Source organism: Xenopus laevis, chromosome 1L (genome assembly GCF_017654675.1).
Source record: "Xenopus laevis strain J_2021 chromosome 1L, Xenopus_laevis_v10.1, whole genome shotgun sequence".
In the NCBI taxonomy this organism is placed as follows: domain Eukaryota; kingdom Metazoa; phylum Chordata; class Amphibia; order Anura; family Pipidae; genus Xenopus; species Xenopus laevis.
The window spans coordinates 149,086,323-149,107,778 of NC_054371.1; the positions used below are offsets into that span (position 1 = coordinate 149,086,323).

At 37.8% G+C, this 21,456-nt stretch overlaps 3 protein-coding genes across 3 annotated transcripts; all 3 read left to right on the top strand.

The window, feature by feature from the left end:
- The first annotated feature begins 855 nt into the window (after positions 1-855).
- On the top strand, positions 856-3,990 carry LOC108714853 (acrosin). The gene is made up of 5 exons (XM_018259298.2): positions 856-1,406; positions 1,592-1,793; positions 2,286-2,554; positions 2,798-2,943; positions 3,034-3,990. The coding sequence occupies exons 1-5, from the start codon at positions 953-955 to the stop codon at positions 3,535-3,537; spliced, it is 1,575 nt and encodes a 524-aa protein (XP_018114787.2). The 5' UTR covers positions 856-952; the 3' UTR covers positions 3,538-3,990.
- Positions 3,991-7,189: 3,199 nt separating this feature from the next.
- acr.2.L (acrosin gene 2 L homeolog) lies at positions 7,190-9,457 on the top strand. Its single transcript, XM_041564734.1, has 5 exons — positions 7,190-7,313; positions 7,491-7,692; positions 8,188-8,456; positions 8,681-8,826; positions 8,917-9,457. The coding sequence occupies exons 1-5, from the start codon at positions 7,220-7,222 to the stop codon at positions 9,409-9,411; spliced, it is 1,206 nt and encodes a 401-aa protein (XP_041420668.1). The 5' UTR covers positions 7,190-7,219; the 3' UTR covers positions 9,412-9,457.
- An 870-nt stretch (positions 9,458-10,327) lies between these two features.
- On the top strand, positions 10,328-15,179 carry LOC121394261 (acrosin-like). Its single transcript, XM_041564740.1, has 5 exons — positions 10,328-11,967; positions 13,193-13,394; positions 13,890-14,158; positions 14,403-14,548; positions 14,639-15,179. Exons 1-5 carry the CDS (start codon positions 11,853-11,855, stop codon positions 15,131-15,133), a joined length of 1,227 nt encoding a protein of 408 aa, XP_041420674.1. The 5' UTR covers positions 10,328-11,852; the 3' UTR covers positions 15,134-15,179.
- The last annotated feature ends 6,277 nt before the right edge of the window (positions 15,180-21,456 follow it).

Genomic DNA, 21,456 nt, shown 5'->3' on the forward strand with positions numbered 1-21,456 from the left:
TATTAAATGCCAGGTTTTCTTTACATTTTTCTATATAAAGTTATAGTTGGTTTACTGCAAACTGTGTGTTTTATTTCCCTGGTGGAAATCCACTGAGGTGTAATTCCTTAGTGACCACTAGGTGACACTGCAATGAAAATCGCAAGTCCCAGTATCTTTCATGCAAAGAAGCTCAGGTCACCTCATCGCCATAGCAACTGCGCCAAAGTAAAGAGAGTGTACCAAAACAAGGGTTACGGTACCATACAAACACAGTACACTTTTTGGATATCTAAATAATGATACTTAATGGGGGCTTACAAACCAACTTATATAGGAAACCCATAGATAGAAACAGCATATTATGCTTTAACAGTTTATATGACAGGAATTACAGGAGAACACAAGTGAAATGTGCTAACATAAAATAGCTGCATCATTTTTAATAGATTTGTATTAAAGTATATTTATTTTGCTGTTTGGGGCATATATTTGTAGCTTTTGTATCTGGGGTGTAGAGCCCCTTTAAATTGTATGAGCTGTGATTTAGCTGATGATGTCATAATGTTCAGCTGGTGATGATGTCATAATGGTTAACTGACATCTTGAGCAGATTGTTGTTTACTGTACTCTCATTTGTGCTTTGGTTTTAGAGATGGCTAGACTATCCCTAGAGATGGCTAGACTATCCCTAAAGCTAAGAACATTTTTTTTCATCTTTTTATCCATCTTTTCTTTAATTTCCATTACTGAGAGCTCCCAGACTTGTGGTAAGTACTGGTTGTGCATAATGCATATGCTATCTGTAAATAATAATATATTATTTTTAAATTGTATGAGCTGTGATTTAGTTGATGATGTCATAATGCTTAACGTAAACACCTGTTCAGCTGGTGATGATGTCATAATGGTTAGCTGACATCTTGAGCAGCTTGTTGTTTACTGTACTCTCATTTGTGCTTTGGTTTTAGAGATGGCTAGACTATCCCTAGAGATGGCTAGACTATCCCTAGAGATGGCTAGACTATCCCTAAAGCTAAGAACAATTTTTTTCATCTTTTTATCAATCTTTTCTTTAATTTCCATTACTGAGAGCTCCCAGACTTGTGGTAAGTACTGGTTGTGCATAATACATATGCTATCTGTAAATAATAATATATTATTTTTAAATTGTATGAGCTGTGATTTAGTTGATGATGTCATAATGCTTAACGTAAACACCTGTTCAGCTGGTGATGATGTCATAATGGTTAGCTCACATCTTGAGCAGCTTGTTGTTTACTGTACTGTCATTTGTGCTTTGGTTTTAGAGATGGCTAGACTTTCCCTAGAGATGGCTAGACTATCCCTAAAGCTAAGAACAATTTTTTTCATCTTTATATCAATCTTTTCTTTAATTTCCATTTCTGAGAGCTCTGAGACTTGTGGTAAGTATTATATGAAGGGGCTGGTGTGAATAATGAACTTAATTAATGTAATTTTTATATATGATATATTGCTAATCCCAATTATATTTTCATTTTAACTATATTTAGCTCATTGTTTTATTTTGAATTTCTAGTTTTCACTTAAAGCACTAGACTGACTGTACTGATTCTCTTTTTTCAAACAGTTTGTGGAAAAAGGCCTTTAATAGATAAAAATCAGCAGAACTCTCGTATTATTGGAGGAGTAAATTCCCTGCCAGGAGCATGGCCTTGGCTTGTAAGCATCCAGTTTAGTAATGGTCCTGGATATTCACACTTCTGTGGCGGGTCCATCCTGAACAACCAATGGGTGTTGACAGCGGCTCACTGTCTCATCAATTATGAAAAGTAAGAATTTATTTATTTTATTCACAGTTTAATATGAAGGGCAGAGGGAAACTAGATAGAGCAGTAATCAAGTCGTTTGATTTAACACACTGAAATATCTCTCCAGCAGTTTTGAAAATCCTGTTGGACCGGGGCTGCACTGAAATATTGATGCACTTCTAAATTGATGGGTTTCTTTTGGCCTGTTAGATGATCTGATTATTGGCCCCCAGACCAATGACTATAACATTGCTATTTGGCCCAGCATGGAGGGGGGGCAAATCAGGCAGAAATCTGCTTGTTTGGTGACCTTGTCAAACAAAAATCGACGTGACATTGGCAGCTTAATATATTGTATTTAACCAATGTTATCCTAGCTAGGGTTGGAAATATACAAATGAGTGTTAGTAACAGTATTCATTGATGATGCTTGCTGATACAATCCTTAGTGAACTGGTTAATGGAAGGAAAATAATACCAACATATATTAACATGCTCTCCTCATTTTTTCAGGACATTTGATACACTGAGACTGGTATTTGGAGCCCGCCAGCTTTCTAAGTTGGGTCCAGAAACCCAGATTCGAAAGATCAAACAGATCAAAATTCATGAAAAGTACTTGGCAGAAGGAAAAAATTCTAACGACATTGCTCTGATTCTTCTGGATGAGAAAATCACATTTAATGACTACACCCAGCGGGCCTGTTTACCTTCTGATTCATTTGATGTACAACAAAAGACTCTCTGCTATGCAGCAGGATGGGGTGTTCTCAAAGAAAAAGGTAAGTCTCAATTTTTGCTCTATCACTAGTGCATGGTAACTCACTCATTGTTGTTGAATTGCAGTTAGGAATGCCCCAATCATTTCCGAATTCAACTCAGTAAACATGTTACAGACTGAACCTGAAATTGGACTTGATTTGGCCCTTAATTAACATATTAAAATTTGAGGCCAATTAGTCTTACTAATAGATCTGTATTTTCTCAAATATTTCACCTATTTCAATTCCATTTGAATTATTTAGGCCAGGAAGCTGCAGATATCCTTCAAGAAGCACGGGTGTTTAACATCAATAATGAACTTTGCAACAGCTCTGAATGGTATAACGGCAAAGTTTACAAGTACAACCTGTGTGCTGGTCATAAGGAAGGCAAGATTGACAGCTGTCAGGTAGGAGGAATATTCTGCATACAAGCTATTGTACTTTTTCTATCCAGAAATTGTTTAAGGTGTCTTTAATTTGGCTGTTCTCCTTCCCAGGGTGACAGTGGAGGTCCTCTTATGTGCAAGAGAAATACAAATAATGACTATGTTGTGGTTGGAGTGACAAGCTGGGGAACAGGCTGTGCCCGAATGCAACGCCCTGGAATTTACATCTCTACCCAGCACTTTAGCAAATGGATTGATAGCAAGATCTTCCAGAAAGAAGAGAAACCCAAGACTAAGACAAAGAGGTCTTTACTAGAAAAGATCCTTCTTCCCCAACTACCCCCTCAGTTACCGACAACACGGAGCAAAGTTATTCTGTCCCGGGCACAGCTGGATGTATTTGTACAAAGTCCAAATGTAGAGCAACAACCGACGGAAGTATTTAAGAATAAAGCAGCCGATGAACTTCTTAGAGATACAAATCCAGTTCAGCATGCCCAGATAATGGCAACAACAGATCCTGAGCACATGGGCTTGCGCAAATCTTTATGGCACAATTTGACACAGATTTATAGTCGCATCACTGCCTATTTACGCAGGGCCAGATTTACATAGTGGGCGCCCCTAGGCCCACTGCCGTTCGTTGCCCCTGTCCCCTCCCCTTTATTCATGCAAATTTTCATCATCTGGACCGGAGCAATGGGGATTGGCGCATGGGAAATGTAAAAAATTATTGTATCTCCAGCGCATACATCAATTGCCGATGTGGTAATGGTGGAGCTCACCCAGAGTTGTGTGTCCTCCTGCTTGATGGCAGCTCTCGTGATACACGGTCACTCCTGAGTAATCCTTGATCAGCGATCCACAGCGATTTGGAAGATTGGTATCTCCAGCGCATCCCCAGTGTTTTTGAACCAATGTGGGTTGATTTGGGCAGCTTGCCGCCCCCCTAAAACCTGCCCCCTAGGCCCGGCCTAGGTGGCCTTTCCACAAATCCGGGCCTGTATTTACGGTCTGCCTAATGGGCGCAATTCTGTCTTAAATAAAATATGATTTGTTTTCAGATTACAATGATTTTCTGTGCGGTTATTTCTCCCTGTGTGTTGTAAATGCTCACTGTGTATTAGTGCTTAGTCCATTAGACTTCAGCTATTATTGGGTGCGATTTTTTTCTTTTTTCTTTTGCAATAACAGGTAGAATGCTCTACGGTGTTGATAAAGTTGCTTCTTAGTGGATTAGGATTTAACACCTTTGGGAATTGTTTAGGAATCATAATTAACTCAGTTAGATGCTTTTGGCACATGGCTGAAGTGCTTTCACTGAAAACTACTGTAATTTAAATAAATAGAAAATGCTCTGCTGGCTTCGACAGGCAGCAAAGTGACCCCAAATAAAAATGGCAGCATCTGCCATAGGCACAGTATTTCCTCGGATTAAGGAACGACTACAGGGAGGGAAGGGTGATTTGACCTCAGTAGTTCTTTTGTGTCCCATAGTCCTGTGGACTTGCCAATTAGCAGTTTAGACAAGGGGAATTTATCATTACCCATTTTCTATTCCCTTGGCCCCCAGACCATTATGGGTGACGTGCAAGTTCAGATATTATTGAAACTCTTGTGCACATGTTACCCGCTATTTTCCTCCAACCTGTCCTCAGCTGTCCCCCAGTTTTCCCAGGCCCCTATAATTTTGACATCAACTTCCCTTTCCCTTTCATTATTATTTAAATATAGTTTAGTTACCAAAAACCTGCAGAGTTCATGTAGAAGTTATAGGCAGAAGTTTGCTGACCTATTTGAATAAGTGAACAGCCTTCCTGACATGTGAGTTTTTTTTTTTTTAGGAAAACTCAATTCGAATTGCGTTCAAATTCGATTTGAGGTTTTGGGTTGGATTATTCGTTCGAATTTTAGACATTAAGTTATTACTTAAATATGATAACATTCGAGGTAAAAAAAACTTTAACACTCGACCTTTGATAAATAACCCCCTAGGTGTAATAAACCACGTAATTTTTGGAAAAGTGTGGGATGAGCACAGTGTAAGAATGTTATAGAAGAACCAACCCAAAAGCCATTTCCATTTAGTTAAAATATGTGGAATAAAAAGTTATCACACGTGTGCCACAAATTATGTGCTTCACTACATCAAATTCATGTGGATTGATGTGCATAGGAGAAACTGTTCAACCTATACACGATCAAATCTAACAAAATCATCCCACTATTAGGAATGAGGTATTAAAATTGACAGTTTAATATATGCAGTGATTCAATGCATTCTGACATTATGACTTGGAGGTAATAGAGAATTATTCCAACGAAAACGTGAAGCTTTCTGCATCTATAAATGGGGTATAAGAGCTCTTGGGAAGGGTCATTTCATTTGATCTGAACCATGTGGTCAGTAACCCCTTCTGGTTTGATTGGGACTATAATAATAAAATAAATGTGTCAGCTAGACAGTAAATTATAAGAAATTATTTTTGGGGACACCACGCAAAGGTACGTTTCCTTGCATGTTGTGTCAGAATTGCAGGGAACTAATATCTCTCATCCCACGCAAGATTTCACAATAGAGGTAAAATGCTATTATACATGTCTCTCCAATAACATTGTTTACCTTTTGAAATGCCTATGTGGCTTGGCTTATGTAGGACAGACTAGCAGACAAGTGTGAGCACATTTAAATGAACACAGGAGTGATATAAAAACTGAAGTAAAAGGTGGTACAAGAGTTAGTAAGGACTTTGGGAAGTATAGGCACAGTTTCAGCCATAAAATAACTGCACAATCGTTAGTAGATTTGTATTAAAATGTTCTGCTGTTTGGGACATATATTTTAGCTTTTGCATTTGTGGTGTAGAGCCCCTTTAAATCTTATGAGCTGTGTTTTAACCTATGATGTCATAATGCTTAAAATGCACCTGTTCAGATGGTGATGATGACATAATGGTTAGTTCACAGGATTACAGGAGAACACTGAAACAAGTGAAATGTGCTAACATAAAATTTGTATTAAAGTATATTTGTTTTGCTGTTTGGGACATATATTTTTAGCTTTTGTATTTGGGGTGTAGAACCCCTTTAAATTGTATGAGCTGTGATTTAGCTGATGATGTCACAATGCTTAAAGCAAACAACTGTTCAGCTGGTTATGATGTCATAATGGTTAACTGACATCTTGAGCAGCTTGTTGTTTACTGTACTCTCATTTGTGCTTTGGTTTTAGAGATGGCTAGACTATCCCTAGAGATGGCTAGACTATCCCTAAAGCTAAGAACAATTTTTTTCATCTTTTTATCAATCTTTTCTTTAATTTCCATTACTGAGAGCTCCGAGACTTGTGGTAAGTACTGTTTGTGCATAATACGTATGCTATCTGTAAATAATAATATATTATTTTTAAATTGTATGAGCTGTGATTTAGCTGATGATGTCATAATGCTTAACGTAAACACCTGTTCAGCTGGTGATGATGTCATAATGGTTAGCTCACATCTTGAGCAGCTTGTTGTTTACTGTTCTGTCATTTGTGCTTTGGTTTTAGAGATGGCTAGACTATCCCTAGAGATGGCTAGACTATCCCTAAAGCTAAGAACAATTTTTTTCATCTTTTTATCCATCTTTTCTTTAATTTCCATTACTGAGAGCTCTGAGACTTGTGGTAAGTACTGGTTGTGCATAATACATATGCTATCTGTAAATATTAATATATTATTATTAAAAATTATTTAAGTACTAATAAATATTCTGATGAATTACTGGGAAAACAAATTATTTCCTCTTGAATTGTGTAATTTATTTTAAAAAGGGTTTGCCTTAAACCAACACAGTTCAAAGAAATGGCCTCCTGGTGTCTTCCAATAGAATACGAGGGGGCTGGTATGCAAGTAGTAACATCGTTCAAAGGGGCCGCTCCTCTTTAAACTATTGGATGACACCATGCAACCATTTTCATAGAACTGTGTTGGTGGCAGTGCTAGTTTTCTTCCTGACTTGGGTTAAGGAATTGCAGGAGAACACTAAAACAAGCGAAATGTGCTAACATTAAATAGCTAAATCATTTTTAATAGATTTATATTAAAATGTATTTGATTTGCTGTTTGGGACATGTATTTTTATCTTTTGTATTTGGGGTGTATGGCCCCTTTAAATCTTATAAGCTGTGATTTAGCTGATGATGTCATAATGCTTTAAAAACACCTGTTAAGCCGGTTATGATGTCATAATGGTTTGCTCACATCTTGAGCAGCTTGCTGTTTACCATACTCTCATTTGTGCTCTGGCTTTGGAGATGGCTAGACTATCCCTGAAGCTAAGAACAATTTTTTTTATCTTTTTATCAATCTATTCTTTCATTTCCATTTCTGAGAGCTCTGAGACTTGTGGTAAGTATTATATGAAGGGGCTGGGTGTGAATAATGAACTTAATTAATGTAATTTATATATATGATATATTGCTAATCCCAATTATATTTTCATCTTAACTATATTTAGCTCATTGCTTTATTTTGAATTTCTAGTTTTCACTATACTGACTGTACTGATTCTCTTTTTTCAAACAGTTTGTGGAAAAAGGCCTTTAATAGATAAAAATCAGCAGAACTCTCGTATTATTGGAGGAGTAAATTCCCTGCCAGGAGCATGGCCTTGGCTTGTAAGCATCCAGTTTAGTAATGGTCCTGGATATTCACACTTCTGTGGCGGGTCCATCCTGAACAACCAATGGGTGTTGACAGCGGCTCACTGTCTCATCAATTATGAAAAGTAAGAATTTATTTATTTTATTCACAGTTTAATATGAAGGGCAGAGGGAAACTAGATAGAGCAGTAAACAAGTCGTTTGATTTAACACACTGAAATATCTCTCCAGCAGTTTTAAAAATCATTTTGGACCGGGGCTGCCCTAAAATATTGATGCATTTCTAAACTGATGGGTTTCTTTTGGCCTGTTAGATGATCTGATTATTGGCCCCCAGACCAATGACTTTAACATTGCTATTTGGCCCAGCATGGAGGGGGGGGGGCAAATCAGGCAGAAATCTGCTTGTTTGGTGACCTTGCCAAACAAAAATCGACGTGACATTGGCAGCTTAATATATTGTATTTAGCCAATGTTAACCTAGCTAGGGTTGGAAATATACAAATGAGTGTTAGTAACAATAGTCATTGATGATGCTTGCTGATACAATCCTTAGTGAACTGGTTAATGGAAGGAAAATAATACCAACATATATTGACATGCTCTCCTCATTTTTTCAGGACATTTGATACACTTAGACTGGTATTTGGAGCCCGCCAGCTTTCTAAGTTGGGTCCAGAAACCCAGATTCGAAAGATCAAACAGATCAAAATTCATGAAAAGTACTTGGCAGAAGGAAAAAATTCTAACGACATTGCTCTGATTCTACTGGATGAGAAAATCACATTTAATGACTACACCCAGCGGGCCTGTTTACCTTCTGATTCATTTGATGTACAACAAAAGACTCTCTGCTATGCAGCAGGATGGGGTGTTCTCAAAGAAAAAGGTAAGTCTCAATTTTTGCTCTATCACTAGTGCATGGTAACTCACTCATTGTTGTTGAATCATTTCCGGATTCAACTCAGTAAACATGTTACAGACTGAACCTGAAATTTGGACTTGATTTGGCCCTTAATTAACATATTAAAATTTGAGGCCAATTAGTCTTACACAATAGATTTGTATTTTCTCAAATATTTCACCTATTTCAATTCCATTTGAATTATTTAGGCCAGGAAGCTGCAGATATCCTTCAAGAAGCACGGGTGTTTAACATCAATAATGAACTTTGCAACAGCTCTGAATGGTATAACGGCAAAGTTTACAAGTACAACCTGTGTGCTGGTCATAAGGAAGGCAAGATTGACAGCTGTCAGGTAGGAGGAATATTCTGCATACAAGCTATTGTAATTTTTCTATCCAGAAATTGTTTAAGGTGTTTTTAATTTGGCTGTTCTCCTTCCCAGGGTGACAGTGGAGGTCCTCTTATGTGCAAGAGAAATACAAATAATGACTATGTTGTGGTTGGAGTGACAAGCTGGGGAACAGGCTGTGCCCGAATGCAACGCCCTGGAATTTACATCTCTACCCAGCACTTTAGCAAATGGATTGATAGCAAGATCTTCCAGAAAGAAGAGAAACCCAAGACTAAGACAAAGAGGTCTTTACTAGAAAAGATCCTTCTTCCCCAACTACCCCCTCAGTTACCGACAACACGGAGCAAAGTTATTCTGTCCCGGGCACAGCTGGATGTATTTGTACAAAGTCCAAAAGTAGAGCAACAACCGACGGAAGTATTTAAGAATAAAGCAGCCGATGAACTTCTTACAGATACAAATCCAGTTCAGCATGCCCAGATAATGGCAACAACAGATCCTGAGCACATGGGCTTGTGCAAATCTTTATGGCACAGTTTTACACAGATTTATAGTCGCATCACTGCCTATTTACGGTCTGCCTAATGGGCGCAATTCTGTCTTAAATAAAATATGATTTGTATTCAGATTACAATGATTTTCTGTGCGGTTCTTTTTCCCTGTGTGTTATAAATGCTCACTGTGTATTAGTGCTTAGTCCTTTAGACTTCAGCTATTTTTGGGTGCGATTCCTTGTGGGAATTGTTTAGAAATCATAATTAACTCAGTTAGATGCTTTTCGCACATGGCTGAAGTGCTTTCACTAAAAACTACTGTGATTTAAATAAATAGGAAATACTCTCCTGGCTTTGACAGGCAGCAAAGCAAGTGACCCCAAATAAAAATGGCAGCATCTGCCATAGGCACAGTATTTCCTCGGATTAAGGAACGACTACAGGGAGGGAAGGGTGATTTGACCTCAGTAGTTATTTTGTGTGCCATAGTCCTGTGGACTTGCTAATAAGCAGTTTAGACAAGGGGAATTTACCATTACCCATTTTCTATTCCCTTGGCCCCCAGACCATTATGGGTGACGTGCAAGTTCAGATATTATTGAAACTCTTGTGCACGTTACCCGCTATTTTCCTCCAACCTGTCCTTAACTGTCCCCCAGTTTTCCCAGGCCCCTATAATTTTGACATCAACTTCCCTTTCCCTTTCATTATTATTTAAATATAGTTTAGTTACCAAAAAACCTGCAGAGTTCATGTAGAAGTTATAGGCAGTAGTTTGCTGACCTATTTGAATAAGTGAATAGCCTTCCTGACATCTGAGTTTTTTTTTTTTTTTAGGAAAACTCAATTCAAATTGCGTTCAAATTCGATATGAGGTTTTGGGTTGGATTATTCGTTCGAATTTTAGATATTAAGTTATTACTTAAATATGATAACATTCGAGGTATAAAAAAAACTTTAACACTCGACCTTTGATAAATAACCCCCTAGGTGTAATAAACCACATCATTTTTGGAAAAGTGTGGGATGAGCACAGTGTAAGAATGTTATAGAAGGACCAACCCAAAAGCCATTTCCATTTAGTTAAAATATGTGGAATAAAAAGTTATCACACGTGTGCCACAAATTATGTGCTTCACTACATCAAATTCATGTGGATTGATGTGCATAGGAGAAACTGTTCAACCTATACACGATCAAATCTCACAAAATCATCCCACTATTAGAAATGAGGTATTAAAATTGACAGTTTAATATATGCAGTGATTGATGCATTCTGACATTATGACTTGGAGGCAATAGAGAGTTATTCCAACAAAAACGTGAAACTTTCTACATCTATAAATAGTGCAACCTTGGCTATAAGAGCTCTTGCGAAGGGTCATTTCATTTGATCTGAACCATGTGGTCATTAACCCCTTCTGGTTTGATTGAGACTATAATAATAAAATAAATGTGTTAGCTAGACAGTATCTACTAGTGAGTTAGATGGGTCCCCAGTGTCCCCAGTGCAGGAGTGTTCTATGTATTAAATGCTAGGTTTCCTTTACATTTTTCTGTATAAAGTTATAGTTGGTTTACTGCAAACTGTGTGTTTTATTTCCCTGGTGGAAATCCACTGAGGTGTAATTCCTTAGTGACCACTAGGTGGAGGCATTGCAATGAAAATCCCAATTCCAAGTACCTTTAATGCAAAGACGTTCAGATCACCTCATCGCCATAGCAACTGCAAAAAGAGTGAAGAAGTAAGAAGTAAAGAGAGTGTACCAAAACAAGGGCTACTGTACCATACAACCACATGGTACAGTACTTATATCTACTTATATTACAACACCAGCTGTCCCTAAGAAATTATTTTTGGGGACACCACGCAAACGTACATTTCCATGCATGTTGTGTCAGAATTGCAGTAGTATCATCAAGGGACCTAATATCGCTCATCCCACACAAGATTTCACAATAGAGGTGAAAGGCTATTATACATGTCTCTCCAATAACATTGTTTTTGAAATGCCTATGTGGCTCGGCTTATGTAGGACAGACTAGCAGACAAGTGTGAGCACATTTAACTGAACACAGGAGTGATATAAGAACTGAAGTAAAAGGTGGTACAAGAGTTAGTAAGTGAAGTATAGGCAAAGTTTCAGCCATAAAATAACTGCACAATCGTTAGTAGATTTGTATTAAAAGGTTCTGCTGTTTGGGACATATATTTTATTTTATTTTTGCATTTGGGGTGTAGAGCCCCTTTAAATCTTATGAGCTGTGTTTTAACAAATGATGTTATAATGCTTAAAATGCACCTGTTCAGCTGGTGATGATGTCATAATGGTTAGTTCACAGGAATTACAGGAGAACACTTTGTATTTGGGGTGTAGAACCCCTTTAAATTGTATGAGCTGTGATTTAGCTGATGATGTCACAATGCTTAAAGCAAACACCTGTTCAGCTGGTTATGATGTCATAATGGTTAGCTGACATCTTGAGCAGCTTGTTGTTTACCGTACTCTCATTTGTACTTTGGTTTTGGAGATGGCTAGACTATCACTAGAGATGGCTAGACTATCCCTAAAGCTAAGAACAATTTTTTTCATCTTTTTATCAATCTTTTCTTTAATTTCCATTACTGAGAGCTCCGAGACTTGTGGTAAGTACTGGTTGTGCATAATACATATGCTATCTGTAAATAATAATATATTATTTTTAAATTGTATGAGCTGTGATTTAGCTGATGATGTCATAATGCTTAACGTAAACACCTGTTCAGCTGTTGATGATGTCATAATGGTTAGCTGACATCTTGAGCAGCTTGTTGTTTACTGTACTCTCATTTGTGCTTTGGTTTTAGAGATGGCTAGACTATCCCTAGAGATGGCTAGACTATCCCTAAAGCTAAGAACAATTTCTTTCATCTTTTTATCAATCTTTTCTTTAATTTCCATTACTGAGAGCTCCGAGACTTGTGGTAAGTACGGGTTGTGCATAATACATATGCTATCTGTACATATTAATATATTATTATTAAAAATGATTTAAGTCCTAATTAATCTTCTGATGAATTACTGGGAAAACAAATTATTTCCTCTTGAATTGTGTAATTTATTTTAAAAAGGGTTTACCTTAAACCAACACAGTTCAAAGAAAATGGCCTCCTGGTGTCTTCCAATAGAATGTGAGGGGGCCGGTATGCAAGTAGTTACATCGTTCAAAGGGGCCGCTCCTCTTTAAACTATTGGATGACACCGTACAACAATTTTCATAGAACTGTGTTGGTGGCAGTGCTATTTTTCTTCCTGGCTTGGGTTAAGGAATTGCAGGAGAACACTAAAACAAGTGAAATGTGCTAACATTAAATAGCTAAATCATTTTTAATAGATATATATTAAAATGTATTTGATTTGCTGTTTGGGACATGTATTTTTATCTTTTGTATTTGGGGTGTATGGCCCCTTTAAATCTTATGAGCTGTGATTTAGCTGATGATGTCGTAATGCTTTAAAAACACCTGTTCACCTGGTGATGATGTCATAATGGTTTGCTCACAACTTGAGCAGCTTGTTGTTTACCGTACTGTCATTTGTGCTTTGGCTTTGGAGATGGCTAGACTATCCCTGAAGCTAAGCACAATTATTTTCATTTTTATATCAATCTATTCTTTCATTTCCATTTCTGAGAGTTTTGAGACTTGTGGTAAGTATTATATGAAGGGGGTGTGAATAATGAACTTAATTAATGTAATTCATATATATGATATATTGCTAAACCCAATTATATTTTCATCTTAACTATATTTAGCTCATTGTTTTATTTTGAATTTCTAGTTTTCACTTAAAGCACTAGACTGACTGTACTGATACTCTTTTTTCAAACAGTTTGTGGAAAAAGGCCTTTAATAGATAAAAATCAGCAGAACTCTCGTATTATTGGAGGAGTAAATTCCCTGCCAGGAGCATGGCCTTGGCTTGTAAGCATCCAGTTTAGTAATGGTCCTGGATATTCACACTTCTGTGGCGGGTCCATCCTGAACAACCAATGGGTGTTGACAGCGGCTCACTGTCTCATCAATTATGAAAAGTAAGAATTTATTTATTTTATTCACAGTTTAATATGAAGGGCAGAGGGAAACTAGATAGAGCAGTAAACAAGTCGTTTGATTTAACACACTGAAATATCTCTCCAGCAGTTTTAGAAAATCCTGTTGGACCAGGGCTGCACTGAAATATTGATGCATTTCTAAACTGATGGGTCTCTTTTGGCCTGTTAGATGATCTGATTATTGGCCCCCAGACCAATGACTATAACATTGCTATTTGGCCCAGCATGGAGGGGGGGGGCAAATCAGGCAGAAATCTGCTTGTTTGGTGACCTTGTCAAACAAAAATCGACATGACATTGGCAGCTTAATATATTGTATTTAGCCAATGTTAACCTAGCTAGGGTTGGAAATATACAAATGAGTGTTAGTAACAATAGTCATTGATGATGCTTGCTGATACAATCCTTAGTGAACTGGTTAATGGAAGGAAAATAATACCAACATATATTGACATGCTCTCCTCATTTTTTCAGGACATTTGATACACTTAGACTGGTATTTGGAGCCCGCCAGCTTTCTAAGTTGGGTCCAGAAACCCAGATTCGAAAGATCAAACAGATCAAAATTCATGAAAAGTACTTGGCAGAAGGAAAAAATTCTAACGACATTGCTCTGATTCTACTGGATGAGAAAATCACATTTAATGACTACACCCAGCGGGCCTGTTTACCGTCTGATTCATTTGATGTACAACAAAAGACTCTCTGCTATGCAGCAGGATGGGGTGTTCTCAAAGAAAAAGGTACGTCTCAATTTTTGCTCTATCACTAGTGCATGGTAACTCACTCATTGTTGTTGAATTGCAGTTAGGAATGCCCCAATCATTTCCGGATTCAACTCAGTAAACATGTTACAGACTGAACCTGAAATTGGACTTGATTTGGCCCTTAATTAACATATTAAAATTTGAGGCCAATTAGTCTTACACAATAGATTTGTATTTTCTCAACTATTTCACCTATTTCAATTCCATTTGAATTATTTAGGCCAGGAAGCTGCAGATATCCTTCAAGAAGCACGGGTGTTTAACATCAATAATGAACTTTGCAACAGCTCTGAATGGTATAATGGCAAAGTTTACAAGTACAACCTGTGTGCTGGTCATAAGGAAGGCAAGATTGACAGCTGTCAGGTAGGAGGAATATTCTGCATACAAGCTATTGTACTTTTTCTATCCAGAAATTGTTTAAGGTGTCTTTAATTTGGCTGTTCTCCTTCCCAGGGTGACAGTGGAGGTCCTCTTATGTGCAAGAGAAATACAAATAATGACTATGTTGTGGTTGGAGTGACAAGCTGGGGAACAGGCTGTGCCCGAATGCAACGCCCTGGAATTTACATCTCTACCCAGCACTTTAGCAAATGGATTGATAGCAAGATCTTCCAGAAAGAAGCGAAACCCAAGACTAAGACAAAGAGGTCTTTACTAGAAAAGATCCTTCTTCCCCAACTTCCCACTCAGTTACCGACAACTCGAAGTAAAGTTATTCTGTCCCGGGCACAGCTGGATGTATTTGTACAAAGTCCAAAAGTAGAGCAACAACCGACGGAAGTATTTAAGAATAAAGCAGCCGATGAACTTCTTACAGATACGAATCCAGTTCAGCATGCCCAGATAATGGCAACAACAGATCCTGAGCACATGGGCTTGCGCAAATCTTTATGGCACAGTTTTACACAGATTTATAGTCGCATCACTGCCTATTTACGGTCTGCCTAATGGGCGCAATTCTGTCTTAAATAAAATATGATTTGTATTCAGATTACAATGATTTTCTGTGCGGTTATTTCTCCCTGTGTGTTGTAAATGCTCACTGTGTATTAGTGCTTAGTCCGTTGGACTTCAGCTATTTTTGGGTACGATTTTATCTTTTTTATTTTGCAATAACAGGTAGAATGCTCTACAGTGTTGATAAAGTTGCTTCTTAGTGGATTAGGATTTAACACCTTTGGGAATTGTTTAGGAATCATAATTAACTCAGTTAGATGCATTTGGTGCATGGCTGAAGTGCTTTCACTGAAAACTACTGTGATTCAAATAAATAGGCAATGCTCTGCTGGCTCCGACAGGCAGCAAAGCAAGCATCTGCCATAGGCACAGTTTTTCCTTTCATAGGATTAAGGAACGACTACAGCAGGGGTGTCCAAACTATGGCCCGTGGGCCAACTGCGGCCCGCAATCCATTTTTAATTGGCCTGCAGCTAGGGCCGGATTACCCACAAGGCACCCTAGGCACTTGCCTAGGGCCAGCCTGGTTTTAGGGGCCCAGGCCAATGGATGGATGACGATACTACTGGACTCCAGTGCCTTCCTAATACCTGACTCTTTCTTTAGAGCAGACACTGCTGGCAGCTCCTTGTTCCCGGACAGAAGAGAACTGTAATCCATAAACCTCCGTCTTCGCATAACTCCCTCCCTCCATCCCCCCCCTTAGTTCTCTTGTCCTTTCCTTCCCTGCGCGCTCTCTCTCTCCTGCTCCTCCTGCTGGTTGCAAGGGGCACCGGCCAAGCTGTTGACGTCACAGCCTTGAGACGAGACACGGGGAGATGGAGGGAGGTTAAGAGAGGAGGGACAGTCGGGACTCGGGAGAGCAGCAGGGAATGAAATGCTGAGACAGGAACGCGCACATCTCAGGAGTGAGGGGAAAAAGGAGAGCACAAGTACTGCTGCTGCATTTATTAAGCAAATATGTGTGTCCAGCCCATGTCCCTGCGTGATTGCTTTCTCCCCTGCACTGTGTCACGACTGAAAAGATTCCCTTTCCCTCATTACACCCTAAACATTTGCATTTTAAGCCCTTACTTTGCCTAGTAAGTATGACAGTCAATGGGCTTGCTCCGTGCAGAACGATGTGATATAATAAGAGGGAGCTGTAGAGAATGTGTCTGGCCATTCATGTTTCATTTGTTGTATTTACAAATGGCTAAAACTATGGCAGCATAAGTATTCCCTGTACTAAGCACAATTCAGCAGGAACAGTCCCCTAAGTTTGCTCATAGTCTGTACAGAGAGATCCCATAAAACTATGGCAGCATATGTATACCTCTGTACTAAGCACAATTCAGCAGGAACAGTCCCCTAAGTTTGCTCATAGTCTGTACAGAGAGATCCCATAAAACTATGGCCGCATAAGTATTCCCTGTACTAAGCACAATTCAGCAGGAACAGTCCCCTAAGTTTGCTCATAGTCTGTACAGAGATCCTGTAAATTGTAGTGGCTTCACATTTCATTTTGCCTGGGATCCAGCATGTCTGGCTGAATGGTCGGCCCCCACACATTTTCACCTCACCAAATCTGGCCCTTGTTGTAAAAAGTTTGGACACCCCTGGACTACAGGGAGGGAAGGGCGATTTGACCTCAGTAGTTCTTTTGTGTAGCAGTTTAGACAAGGGGAATTTATCATTACCCATTTTCTATTTTCTTGGCCCCCAGACCATTATGGGTCACGTGCAAGTTCAGATATTATTGAAACTCTTGTGCACATGTGACCCGCTATTCTCCTCCTCCAACCTGTCCTTAGCTGTCCCCCAGTTTTCCCAGGCCCCTATAATTTTGACATCAGCTTCCCCTTCCCTTTCATTATTATTTAAATATAGTTATTAGTTACATAAAACCTGCAGAGTTCATGTAGAAGTGAATAGCAGAAGTTTGCTGACCTATTTGAAGAAGTGAATGGCCTTCCTGACATCGGAGTTTTTTTTTAGAGGAAAACTCGATTCGAGTTTTTGGGTCGCTATCATTCATTCAAACTTTAGACATTAAGTTATTACTTAAATATGATATATGATATGAAATATGATAACATTCGAGTTTCCAGGTCATTCAAGTTCATTTGAGGTAAAATATTGATAATATTGATAAATAACCCCCTAGGTGTAATAAACCACATCAGTTTTGGTAAAGTGTGGGATGAGCAAAGTGTAATAATGTTATAGAAGGACCAAACCAAAAGCCATTTCTATTTATATTAAAATATGTGGAATAAAAATTAATCACACGTGTGCCAAAAATTATGTGCTTCACTACATCAAATTTTTATATGTATTGATGTGCATAGGAGAAACTGTTCAATCTTTACATGATCAAATCTCACTAAATCATTCCAGTATTAGGAATGAAGTATTACAATTGACAGTTTAATATATGCAGTGATTGAATCCATTCTGATATTATGACTTGGAGGCAATAGAGAGTTATTCTTACAAAAATGTGAAGCTTCCTACATCCATACTCTGGAAACATTTGGGACCCCTGGATGTGAATTTTTTAGTGAGATATACATTTTTGCATCGTAGTATAAGAATATGAATATGGGAGTGGAGTTGGGGGTCTATGTGCATAAAGGGCATACTTAAGAAATCATTATGTTTCAAAAAGGGACTTAAGTCCTGAAATGTCATGTGCTATTTGTGCAATTTGCCATATTTTTATCCATAGCACAGTGTATTCAAACTTAAAGGAACAGTTCAGTGTGAAAATAAAAACTGGGTAAATAGATAGGCTGTGCAAAACCATTCTAAATAACATTTCAAGTTTTTTGCTCTGCACCCAGTAAATGAGTGTCCTATACAGATAGTACAAAAGAATCTGATTTTGTCCATAGTGCATCCATTATTTCCATGCTTGACACTTCTGCTCCTGCAAATGCGAAAGTCCATCATATGTATTTATATATGCATTTCTTAATTTATACAGTGCTGCTTTTACAATACACATGGAGGCCTATTTATCAACGATCGCATTTTAGTGGGTTTAGACATTTTTGAAACCGCAACTAAACTCACTTTCTCTAAAAGCACAAATTTATTAAAAGATTCAAACTGAAAATGCACGAACGAGAAAAGTCTCAGAAAAGCAGAAACAGCTACTTTCTTGACTTGTTGCACGATAGCTATTACTTTTTCTATTGTCCCACAAAAGCCAGCGTCAAAAAACACCTAAAAACTTATGCCCACAATAGCAGTGTGCAAACTGAAATTTTGGACATTGTTTACAATATTTTTTACCCACAATACTGTGTTGGTGCATTTGTGCCAAATGACTCAGGATGGTGTAATTTTTGGTGCTCGGAATCAAAATGACATTTGTAAATGTTAATACAGCCTGCAGTGGGCCGTGGTAGCTCCAGGTTTTCCCAGCACCAATAGACATGATTCAGCCAAAACTGACTGGGTGGGTGCAATGTTGCTTGAAGCCAATACAATTAAGTGCAAGGAGCATATTTGGATGGAGTAAATTTGTCGATGTTTATGCAGCCATTCATGCTGTTGCATAAAAAAGCCCTGTAGCCATGTTAATCTAACTAGTTTACAGCCAGTTTATTTTTTTTTCCAAGAAAAATATTAATATTTGGATGTATAATTCACTTTGGAATCTGTTTATTATATTCTGGAATACTTTTTTTCTGTGAAGCAAAGTTGACACTGTAGTTTATTACTTGTGGAATCAACTGCAGAATGAAGTAAATTTCCTTTTGGAAGATTGAGATCTGATGTTTAACCATATATAACACTGAAGGCCAGTCATTCCTTATTTCTGATTACCCAACCATTGCACCTTGAGTATTGGTAAAATAAAGTTATTGTATTTGATTTCTGGTGTTGTTTTATTCCCATTTGTCTGCTGATTATGTGAAGTGCAAGATGCACATCATGAGATGGCTACCCTGCTGTAGGAGCTGTTTTCAAATTGTCACGTTAATTATGGTTATATTGAAGGCAGTTGTCATGCTGAAACATGCAGCCATTCTTTTATTCTATTATATACATATCTATAATGAAAGGGGTTACCCTGTTTGTCCATTGTGTGGCTTAAAGTTGCAGCCATCACTGCAACAGTGAGATTTAGACAAGCAGAATTCACCATCTTTATCATATAATGCTTAGTTATCTAGCCTGGGAGAAAGGGTATCTTTAACTCTCCCTTAACATATCTCCTGAATACAAAAATCATACCCTTGCAATTGTAACAGCAGAAACACATTAATAAAAGGAAGGCTCAGTGTTCATATCAAGCAAGCCTATTGGGTTCATTTACACCTGCAAGTGCAGTGAGCAAAGAGCATTTTTGAGAGCAATCAGCAGGTTTTTCTTATAATGCAGTATTTGTTCCCAGAATTCCATTGTCATTGTAGTCACAAGGGGAAGTTGCACTTTGCACTTTACTGTACATTGGGTGCAGTTGTGCTGAAAGTTGTCCAAGTCCTCATGCACTGCTCATGGAGCTTAGGATGTTCTTGTTCATAAGGAGATTACTTGTTAGAGTATTGATAGGGCCAATGTGAAATTTTAGGACATGTGGACATAGTGCCTCTGTCCATCTTAAATCCCATGGAAAAATCATAAAACACAAAACAACAAGAGGGAGCCTCCCTCTTGTTGCTGCAAATTTTTTGATATTTCCATGTATGTGTGCACCTGTGGGGGGGCAGGCTACAAGTGAAGCACGGGGAGAGCTGTTTGGTTGGGGTGTTTACTCCCTTAAAATGGACTTGAACATCTTAAATCCCATGAATGGTTAGGCATGTTCTGATTAGATTAACATTCTAGGAAGAGGTGTGGGACAAATAAATACAGTAGTATGTAAAGTGCAAAATATAATCACACTTCAAGAGACTAAATATTTAATAGGAAAAGACCTAGGAAGGAAAATAAATTCCTCAATGGCAATGTAATCGTATATAAAATTCTGTGTATCTCTAAGAGTGCCCGGGACAAAGCACTCTGTGGCGAAGGAAAAGTGGCTAAATTCAGCTTATTTGCTGTTATTAGACATTCTCCTTCTCAAAGCTATTTTTAACAGCACCGAATAAAAATACATGTAGCCAGAAGTAATGTGGGTATGAACGCTGAGCGTAACGGCAGAAGAAAAATCTAAAAGCATCTGCATCATGTTTTCAGCTTTGGTTGAAGGGAATGCTAACAGCTTGAAGTATTTGTTACCAGGTTCATTGATTCTTTTGGCAATATTTGCAGTACTAGCCCTACAACTATACAACTGGTTATAATATTTAATTTGTGAATAAAAATATATGGGATAATATATATATTTATATTTTTTTTTTATTTTAAACAAATGTTTCCCATGATATTGGCCTTATCAGTCCTAAGCTGGCTTGCTCCCTTGTTTGGCTGATAGAGGTGATATCACTGCAATACTAAACTCTTGTTTACTTTCTATACTATTAATTAAAGGTGGTGTTCACCTCTAAACTGGGATTCAGAATAGGCCCTGGCATCTCAAGTACACAGAGGCCCAATCAGCCCCTCACCAGCCCAGTAAATAGTGACTATGGCATCTTACAGCAGCCTCTCTGGCATTTGCCACAATGCACAGATTGGCAGTCTAAACCTGCCTCTAAATTAACTTTTATACAACTATTTTATATAATGTTGGACCAATTTAATAAGCCTTAATAGTTATGACCTCCTGTCTTCTAATGCAAGCAACATAATCCAAGGGTGAAATGAAGAAGAAGAAATATATTTGATTGGCATCAGGTGGGAAAATTGTGGATGATCTTTGTGTGTTAAAGGATCTAAGATGGATTTATATTGTCATATTTACTTGGAATTACTTAGAAAGTTATCTAATTTATTATATTTTGTTTCTTTTATAACTCAATATTAAAATAACCATCTATTTGTTTCTTATCCTCTCTCATTATAAACCATGTGAATAAACCATTCCCTTGTTGGCAAACCTATCATTGAATGTAAAGTGTATTTTATAAACATGAGTGGATTCGGCCCTGTAGGATCCAGTCAATGTCTTGCACAGTTATTTCTTTCTAGTATGGAAAATACATCATATTTATTTATATGTTTTTTATTTTATTTATATATTTAATAACTGTATTTTTAAACAGTGACATTAGATTTTCTTTTGGCATTTTAATGGTTGTTTCAAGTAAACTGAGTCAGGGCAAGGGAATTAAAATATTTAGCTTTTGCTTAAATATTAGAGTTTTACTATTAGTGTTTACAATTATGGTACCAGGACAGAAACAAAGGCTACTGTAAAGAAAGAAATCAGTGTCATC